The sequence below is a fragment of the Herpailurus yagouaroundi genome, unplaced genomic scaffold (assembly GCF_014898765.1).
Source record: "Herpailurus yagouaroundi ecotype Mexico unplaced genomic scaffold, PumYag 187, whole genome shotgun sequence".
Taxonomy (NCBI): domain Eukaryota; kingdom Metazoa; phylum Chordata; class Mammalia; order Carnivora; family Felidae; genus Herpailurus; species Herpailurus yagouaroundi.
In genome coordinates, this window is record NW_024412418.1 from 32,860,897 (window position 1) to 32,870,574 (window position 9,678).

A 9,678-nucleotide genomic window follows, 5' to 3' on the forward strand; every position below is an offset into this window, starting at 1 on the left:
ATAGCAGAACTTGATGTGTAGTAAATGCTCAGTAATTGATAGATTTTTTTGTTGTTGGTAAAATGCATTTAACCAAAATACCATCTTAAACCTTTCTAGGTGTACAGTTCAGTGGTATTAAATCCATTCACATTTTGTTGTACAGCCATCGCCACCATCCACCCACAGAACTCTTATAAAACAGAAACTGTACTTAAAAAAAAAAACTCCTCCTTTCCCAAATTGAACCAATGGTTGAGTGCCTTCTGAACTGGATATAAAAATACAACATTCAATAAAATCAGATTTTTGTCTTCAAAGGGCTTTCTTTCCACATTAGGACGAATATCAAACAGGATGTGATGATACGGTATTTGGTTCAGACTAAGTACTTAGAATTGATAGGATGGGGGGAATTGTTTCATGCTGAATAATCATAAAGGGCACGGTAGATGAAGTAGCATTTTGTTGGGCCTTAAGAAAATAATAGATTTTGACTTGGATTGTGAGGGCAGCCATTGAAGACTAAAACAGATTCAGAGGCAGGATAGTTCAGCTTGTGTTTTATAGGAACAAGATATGATTCAAGCTAATTGGTTTATTTGTTACAGTGCTTGTCTCTATAACACAAATTAGCTTATGTAATTGGTAAATATGAGTTTGATGGTAAATTGGAGAGGTGGCATTAGTTCAAACATAATCTTTTCCAACATGGTAACATTTTATAACAATCAAGAACAAACTTTCTCACAATTAAAGAGAAAGCCTTAGTAATATGAGAAAATATTAAGGAAAAAACTGAAAATCCTGCAGAAGCGTTACCTTTCAGTGAAAATGGTGGTTGAAGGAATGGCTTCAAGAACGGTTCCATATTCCACAAGTGTTAAACTGTCTGGTGAAGCTGTAACTACAGAAAAGAAGCTGTGAATTCATTTCTCTTTGCATTATGAACTTACCTGAAAACATCTACATCTTAGATTATATTTTTAACTCCACTGAAATTGGTCTTGAATAGAAGCAAATGCCCTCAAGAACCCATATCACAGGGACACCTGGGTGGTTCAGTCTGTTAAGCATTCAACTCTTGATTTCAGCTCAGGACATGATCTCACAGTTGATGAGTTCGAGCCCTGCATCGGGCTGGGCTTTGTGCTGACAGAGCGCGGAGACTGCTTGGTATTGTGTCCCTCTCTCTCTGCTCCGCCCCACTTTGCTCTCTCTATCTTTCTCAAAATAAATAAAAATAAACTTAAAAAAAAAAAGATCCATATCACAAATGAAGGAGCAGGAGTTCCAGGGTTTCAGGCTTCAAAGGATCGAAGACCATAATGCTAGGTGCAGATTCAAGTGGAGATTTAATTGTGCAGATATTTCGATAAGGACTTGTTATGTTAGTTAAGGCTTTGATTACAAAGTTATACTGATTTTGAATAGTTTGCCTTAACTCTGTTTTTCCCATAAGTTGTGTTATTTTTAGTTATGATTTTCTAGAACTCAAGGCTTGTTTTGTTTTGTTTTTCCCCTTAAATGTTCAATTCACATTCTAGCAGAAAGGGCTCTGACACCTTGTAAAAGAAGGAAATTCATAAAGGAATTGTTACCCTAAATTTTCAGTAATTTTTCTGACAAGATCTTGCCATGGTCATTGAAGTTCATTACAATTCTTGAAATGTATATACTGTATTTTCATTCACTAATTTCAAATTTCAAATGTTCTGATTTTAATTTAGTTAATTTCAATTAACTTAATTTTATTTTATTTTATTTTTTTAAATTTTTTTATTTTTTCAACGTTTATTTATTTTTGGGACAGAGAGAGACAGAGCATGAACGGGGGAGGGGCAGAGAGAGAGGGAGACACAGAATCGGAAACAGGCTCCAGGCTCTGAGCCATCAGCCCAGAGCCCGACGCGGGGCTCGAACTCACGGAGCGCGAGATCGTGACCTGGCTGAAGTCGGACGCTTAACCGACTGCGCCACCCAGGTGCCCCTCAATTAACTTAATTTTAAAGGAAGTGCTGTTTGGCTGTGCTTGGGTGGTGAATTTGTCTCGTTAAAATATTGCACACAAAGTTAGGTCAGACAAACTTACCTTTTGAAGGGCTATCATGATGTTTGCATAAATTTACTAACATGGAAGATGCTCGCTAACTCCTAAAAGTCATTCTCTTACATAAAGAACTAGCTGCTTTCTTGGAATTTGGGGCCACAGTTGAATATATAGAATTCCTGGTAACTAGAGGAGTCCCAAATGGGTTTGATCTCTTCACTGTTTTAAAACAGAGGGTAGTCCTTTAAATCATTTAGTCTTGCTGAAGCATTTATGTCAGGAAGATTTTGATTGGAAATATCTTTAGCATTCTATTCTTACTGACCATTACAAAGTACAGCCTATTTCTACTTTGGAGCAAGTAAGACCAGTGAACTTCAAGGCTTAGCTGGTATTACTTTTACAAAGACAGAAATCTATAATTTAAAAACTTTGTTACTGATACGATTTATATTTCCCTCCATGTCTTTGTACACACTTTTGTAAAAATGTGTTTATGCTGTGGTGCTACTTAACATCTGGGGATCTTTTACTTTTGAAATAAAAACATTTTTTTGATTACAGAAAGACCCAAGTGGGACCACTAGTTTGTCAACTGGAAGTTCTCTTCTACAAGAAATTGAAGTACAGAATGAAGAAGTAGCTGCTTTTTGTCAATCCATTACAAAGTAAGGAATTTTTCTTTATAAATTAAAGATTTTTTAAAATTAAATACTTGCTTTTAAAAAGTTAACTTGAAAACAAGCTTAATACTAATCATTCTAAAATTTAAAAAAAATTTAATTATTTTCTCCCTGTGGCTGAAATTTCAAGACCATTAATTGGCACATTAACACCAACTACAGTTGAACCTATATCCTTACCTCTTAGGTTTGTAAGTATTTAGAAGAAAAAATGAGTTCAGATGGAGGACTTCTGATTCTATCAACCAGTGAAAATATGGCTTAAACATATATAAGCTTTGGTACACTCAGAAAATACCTGTTTTTGTTTTTTAGGGAGACTTAATACCCTGAAAACTTTCTAGCATTCAGAATACTGCCCTTCCTGTTTAAGAGATGCTATTATAACGGTCAAGATTAGGGGAACACGTATTTTCCTGAAGGTTAGAAAAATGCATTTTTTAAATGTTTATTTAGAGTGCGCGTGCGTGAGCAGGGGAGGGGCAAAAAGAGAGGGAGACACAGAATCCGAAGCAGGTTCTAGGCTCTGAGCTGTCAGCACAGAACCTGATGGCTCGAACTCACCAACCCGGAGATCATAATCTGAGCTGAAGTTGGATGTTTAACCAACTGAGCTACCCAGGTGCCCCGAAAAATGCATTTCTAAAATATGCTTTTAATCTTAAATATAGCCAATAGTTCTTACAGATGAAGAAACAGGCTCAGAGAAGTTACCTACCAAAATTTACTCAGACAGTAGCAGAGTCAGGTCTCCTTTGCCTCTGATTCAGTTTATTTTCTTTCTGTTATATCACTGTATTAGTCAGAACTTAAGTTGTGAGTGCTAGAAACCCATCTTAAACTAGCTTAAATCAAGAAAGGTTATGTATTGGGGCCTCTGGGTGTCTTAGTTTGTTGAGTATCCGACTCTTGGTGTCAGTTGAGGTCATGATCTCACGATTGAGCCCTGCATCAGGCTCTGCACTGGCAGTGTGGGAGCCTGCTTGGGATTCTCTCTCTCCCTCTCTCTCTCTGCCCCTCCCCTGCTCACTCTCTCTGTCTCTCAAAATAAACTTAAAAAAAAAAGGTTATGTATTGATTTGCAAACCCATATAGCAGAAAGAGGAAGGATGTGGCAGAACTCAATGACAGCAAGATCTAGGAATTCACACACTTTAATTGATAACCCCCCGCCCTTTGGACTCTCCTTTCCATTTTCATCCTATCCTTCTTGCTGCCCTTCCTCCATGTATGTTGGCTTCATTTTCCTCTACTGCAGATGGAGTTTTGAAGGCAGGGGAATATAGCCACTGATAGCTTCACCTTCATATTCTAATGGTCTTGATATCAGAGAGGAAAGGGAGTCCTGTCAGCCAGCACCAGATAGAAAAATCTTATGGAAAGAGAGAGTGGAACAACAAACATTCTGGCCAAGGGGTTGAGATCTGTTATCAGAAGAAGGGAAAGTGGATCACCATGGAGGGATTTACTATGAATTCAGTATTTTCCCCAGTGTGGTCTGATTTAAGTAAAGCAAAGTTTGGGGTTCCCAGATCATTTTTGAGTATATACATCATTTTAATGTTTAAGGGACTTATTAACTAGATTTTCTATACCATTGGTAATATTTTATTAAAATTCTACCTTTGTTACCTTTTAACCAGCATTTCTTTTCTTTAGAATACTTTAGGGGAAAAAAAGAAGAAAAATACCAATACAGCCACTTTTATTACCTGCAAAGGTTACTCTTAACTGGATTTTTAAAATCCTTTTTTTCAGTAGGTATTTAAAATGGACATTTGGGTGCATACATTAGTATGCAAATTACATGTATTAGAAATTGGCCTATGCCTTCATGTCATTATACCATATGTGTGTGTGGTTAATAATTTGGAAATAATGGGGCGCCTGGGTGGCACAGTCGGTTAAGCGTCCAACTTCAGCCAGGTCACGATCTCGCGGTCCATGAGTTCGAGCCCCGCGTCAGGCTCTGGGCTGATGGCTCAGAGCCTGGAGCCTGTTTCCGATTCTGTGTCTCCCTCTCTCTCTCTGCCCCTCCCCTGTTCATGCTCTGTCTCTCTCTGTCCCAAAAATAAATAAACGTTGAAAAAAAAATTTTTTTTAATAATTTGGAAATAATCTTTTACCATAATCATTTGGAAGTAATCTGTTATGTGTTTATCTAGTTCCTTTAGTTTTCTCCCTAAACAAGCCCTGTAATGCTTTCTGTTAGATTGTTTTGAGTGACAATTACATTTAAACTTTGCAGGTTGAGAAATTAGGCTGAAATTTAACTTTTTCCCCCATTTAAATCTTAGAGTTATTTACACAGACTCTGCTACTCAGCTAAAATGATTATTTTTGTTTATACACACGCATATGTGTACACACACACACACACACACACACACACACACACACATGGCTTATGTAATATGAAACCCCAGATGAACTAAAAAGAGAATGACTTCTTTTTATAATTTCGTTTCCATTAGTAAGTGTGTGATTACAGCAAGTATTTCAGAGAAGTAAGAAGCAGAGGTGTTTTTGTTTTCTGTTTATTTTAGAGAAAGAGAGAGCACAAGAGTTGGGGAGAGGGGTAGAGGGAGAGAGAGAGGTAATCTTAAACAGGCTCCCCGCTCAGCGCAGATCCTGACACAGGGCTCAATCTTATGACCCTGGGTCCACAGTGGACACTCACCTGACTGAGCCACCTACTTGCTCCAGAAGCAGAGGTGTTTCTTTTCTTTATCTTTTTCTTTTTTTCCCGCAAAGTTTGTTTATTTTGAGAGAGAGCAAGCAAGCAAGGGAGGGACAGAGAGAGGGAGGGACAGAGAGGGAGAGAGAGAATCCCATGCAGGCTGTGTACTGCCAGCACAGAACCCAGTGTGGGGCTCAAGCTCATGAACGGTGAGATCATGACCTGAGCTGAAATCAAGTCAGACGCTCAACTGATTAAGTCACCCAGACACCCAGAAGCAGACGTGTTTTTGAAGCCTTATTCTAAGCTCCTCTCTTCTTTCCCTGTGACTTTGGAGGTTGGGGTCAGGGGATGTCCCTTGAAGAAATTAATGGCTCTTAATTTTTTTAGTATGGTCATTACTGCACTGGAATTTTTAAACAAGTATTTATGCTCTTAGATAGCTAACTCCTTACTTTTTAAAATCTAAAATGATTTATTTATTTATTTATTTATTTATTTATTTATTTATTTATTTTTATTTATTTTTGAGACAGAGAGAGACAGAGCATGAACAGGGGAGGGGCAGAGAGACAGGGAGACACAGAATCAGAAGCAGGCTCCAGGCTCTGAGCCATCAGCCCAGAGCCCGACGCGGGGCTCGAACTCACGGACCGCGAGATCATGACCTGAGCTGAAGTCGGACGCTTAACCGACTGAGCCACCCAGGCGCCCCTAAAATGATTCATTTAATCATTTTAACTTAGCTGTGGAAGATTTGTCAAGATGATACTTGTTTACAGTTAAGATTACTTGTATAACAGACTCCGGTACATTGCCAGTTCTAAGCCTTTTTTTTTCTTCTGCGAAATCAGAGAGTTGGACTAGTGATATCAAGAATCTTTTTTAGGGGTGCCTGGGTCTCATGACCTGGTGTCTCAATTGGTTGAGTATCTGACTTTGGCTTAGGTCATGATCTCTCGGTTTGTGAGTTCAAGCCCTGCCGTGTTGGGCTCTATGCTGACGGCTCAGAGCCTGGAGCCTGCTTCAGAATCTGTGTCTTCCTCTCTCTCTGCCCCTCACCTGCTCACACTCTGTCTCTCTTTCTCTCTTTATCTCTCTCTCTCTCAAAACAAAAACAAAAACAAAACAAAAAATCCCAGAAAAAAACAAAACACTCTTTCAGGGGTATGTGGTTGGCTCAGTCAGTGAAGTGTCCAACTCTTGGTTTCAGCTCAGCTCATGATTTCAGTGGTTCATGAGGTCAAGCCCCACATGGGGCTCTGCACTGGCAGCTCAGGGTCTGCTTGGGATTGTCTCTCTCCCTCTCTTTGCCCCTTCCATGCTCACGTGTTCTCTCAAAATAAATAAATAAACATTAAAAAAAAAGAATCTCTTTTAAAGTATTATAATGCTGGGGCGCCTGGGTGGCGCAGTCGGTTAAGCGTCCGACTTCAGCCAGGTCACGATCTCGCGGTCCGTGAGTTCGAGCCCCGCGTCGGGCTCTGGGCTGATGGCCCAGAGCCTGGAGCCTGTTTCTGATTCTGTGTCTCCCTCTCTCTCTGCCCCTCCCCTGTTCATGCTCTGTCTCTCTCTGTCCCAAAAAAATAAATAAACGTTAAAAAAAAAATTAAAAAAAAAAAATAAATAAATAAATAAAAAAATAAAGTATTATAATGCTGTGATTCAGCACATTTTATTATTACTACATTTTTCTGGTTTTTATTTCCTGTTTTCTTTCCTTTTCCCACTTATCATAGTTGACAAAGCTTGCTGTATCTGCTAGTTACATAGTTCTAGAGAAAGTTATTAGAATTTTAGATACCAAAGGTTTTGCCGCTTCATTTGTGGTTTCCTAGCATGATAGGATGAGAAGCTACACTTCACACTTGTCATTCTAAGTAGCCTGCTGGTTCCTTTTTTCCCTATATATTTCAGATCTAGTATTTATATCCTACAATAGTGTCTCGATCCCAAGGACTCCCTGTGTATTTTCGAGGACTTTACCTCTGCATTTAGATAATTTTATTCTAAACAATGCTGATTTTCCTTTCCTATAAAGTAGTGTCTATTCCTTTTTTTTTTTTTTTTAAGTTTGCTTATTTTAAGAAAGAGAGAGTACAAGCAGGGGAGGGGCAGAGAGAGAGGGAGAGAGAGAATCTCCAGTAGGCTCAGTGCTGTCAGAGCAGAGCCCAGCTTGGGGCTGAAACTCCTGAACTGGGAGATCATGACCTGAGCCAAAATCAAGAGTCTGACACTTAACTGACTGAGCTACCCAGGTGCCCTTAAAGTAGTGTTTATTCAATTAAACGTCCTATTTTTTATTTTTGTCTTTTAAAACCCTCATTTTTGTCTCTTCCTGCCTGAGTTTACACAATTTGGCTTTGTCCATACCTAACATCAGCTTGATTGGGCACACAGTAAGAAAATAAACCCTAAAGCATCTAAATTTCCTGAACTGTAGCGCCACATTAAACAAGCAAACGAAGACATTTCTTTCATGGTAACAGGGAAGTGGAAATATTAGTGGAAAATTAGAGCTTAAAAAAATAATCGTTATAGGTAATTACTCAAGAATATCAAGCTATAATATATGGTTTAGAGTGTCCATAAAAATACCTTACATGGTCTATTATATTGAGTAATTTATTCAGCAGTTATAAATTTATTAATTTGCTTTTGTATGTTTAAAAGTGTAGTCACAAACAGAACAAAAAAAAAAAAACCCAACTTTAAGGAATCTATTACCATCTTAGTTTTTCCCCAATTTTGATAAAGCAAACAAAACTATAAGAATAGAAGAATGTCAATTTTATAGAAAAAAAAAATTACTAGGTGACTCAGTCAGTTAAGCACCTGACTTTGGCTCCCGTCAGGATCTCATGGTTTGTGAGTTCGAGCCCATGGGGCTCGTTGCTGTCAGCGGAGAGCCCTCTTTGGACCCTCTCTGTTCTCCCCTCTCTGTCCTTCCCCTCCTCCTTCTCTCTTTCTCTCTCTAAAAAAATAAATAAACATTAAAAAGAAAATTACTGTTGGGGCGCCTGGGTGGCTCAGTTGGTTGAGTGTCCGACTTCGGCTTAGATCATGATCTAGCGGTTGACGAGTTCAAACCCCACGTTGGGCTCTGTGAGCTTGCTTTGGATTCTTTGTCTCCCTCTGTCTTTGCCCCTCCCCTGCTCATGCTCTGTCTCTTTCTGTCTCAAAAATAAATAAACATTATTAAAAAAAAGAATTACTGTTTTTTTTTCTCTGGACTATCTTCCATACTGTCAACCAGAGATAGAACTCATTAAAAAGTTTTTTTCTTGTGATGAAACATATGTAAAATGAAATTTATTATTTTAGCCAGTTTTACATGTACAAATGTGTGATGTTCTGTACAGTGAAACCTTGGATTGCAAGTAACTTGTTCCGCAAGTGTTCCACAAGGCAAGCAAATATTTCTAATAGATTTTTAACTTGAAAAATGATAGATGTCTTGCAGTATGAGTAGTAGATGACGCCAAATGTCACATGATCACAACTGAGCCAGTGGTTCTTGAAATTCACTTTGATATACAGTGCTTTGGATTACAAACATATTACCAGAATGAATTATGCTTGCAAATCAAGGCTTTACTGTACATTCACATTGCAGTGTAAAAAAAAGGACTCTTTTGTTTATTTATGTATTTATTGATAAATACTTATTCATTTTTGAGAGACAAAGAGAGACAGAGCATGAGCGGGGAAGGGGCAGAGAGAGAGTGACACAGAATCTGAAACAGGCTCCAGGCTCTGAGCTGTCAGCACAGAGCCCGACGCGGGGCTCGAACTCACGGACTATAAGATCATGACCTGAGCTGAAGTCAGACGCTCAACCAACTGCGCCACCCAGTGCCCCGTGGACTCTTTTTTTTTTTTTTTTTAAGTTTTTGTTTAAATTCCAGTTAACATACAGTGTAATTCTAGTTTCAGGTTTACAGGATAGTGATTCAGCACTTCCATACATCAGCTGGTGCTCATCACAAGTGTCCTCTTTATTTGCTGAGTCGGCATCACCTATTTTTTTTTTTTTTAATGTTTTCACATTTATTTATTTTTGAGAGAGAGAGATAGAGCGTGAGTGCGAGAGGGGCAGAGAGAGAGAGGGAGACACAGAATCTGAAGCAGGCTCCAGGCTCTGAGCTGTCAGCACATAGCCCGACGCAGGGCTTGAACCCACGAACTGTGAGATCATGACCTGAGCCAAAGTCAGACGCTTAACGGACTGAACCACCCAGGCGCCCCCCTCGGCATCACCTATTTATTTTTTATTATTTTTTTTT

The 9,678-nt window shown here is 38.8% G+C and overlaps 1 protein-coding gene across 2 annotated transcripts in view; it reads left to right on the plus strand.

Moving 5' to 3' along the window:
- The window catches only part of PIK3C2A (phosphatidylinositol-4-phosphate 3-kinase catalytic subunit type 2 alpha), a 201,740-nt gene that overhangs the window by 126,919 nt on the left and 65,143 nt on the right, over positions 1-9,678 (plus strand). For both annotated transcript variants that reach the window (XM_040495704.1, XM_040495703.1), the window contains one exon: positions 2,594-2,697. In XM_040495704.1, coding sequence (XP_040351638.1) covers positions 2,594-2,697 — 104 coding nt within the window. The remainder of the gene's footprint in view (positions 1-2,593; positions 2,698-9,678) is intronic.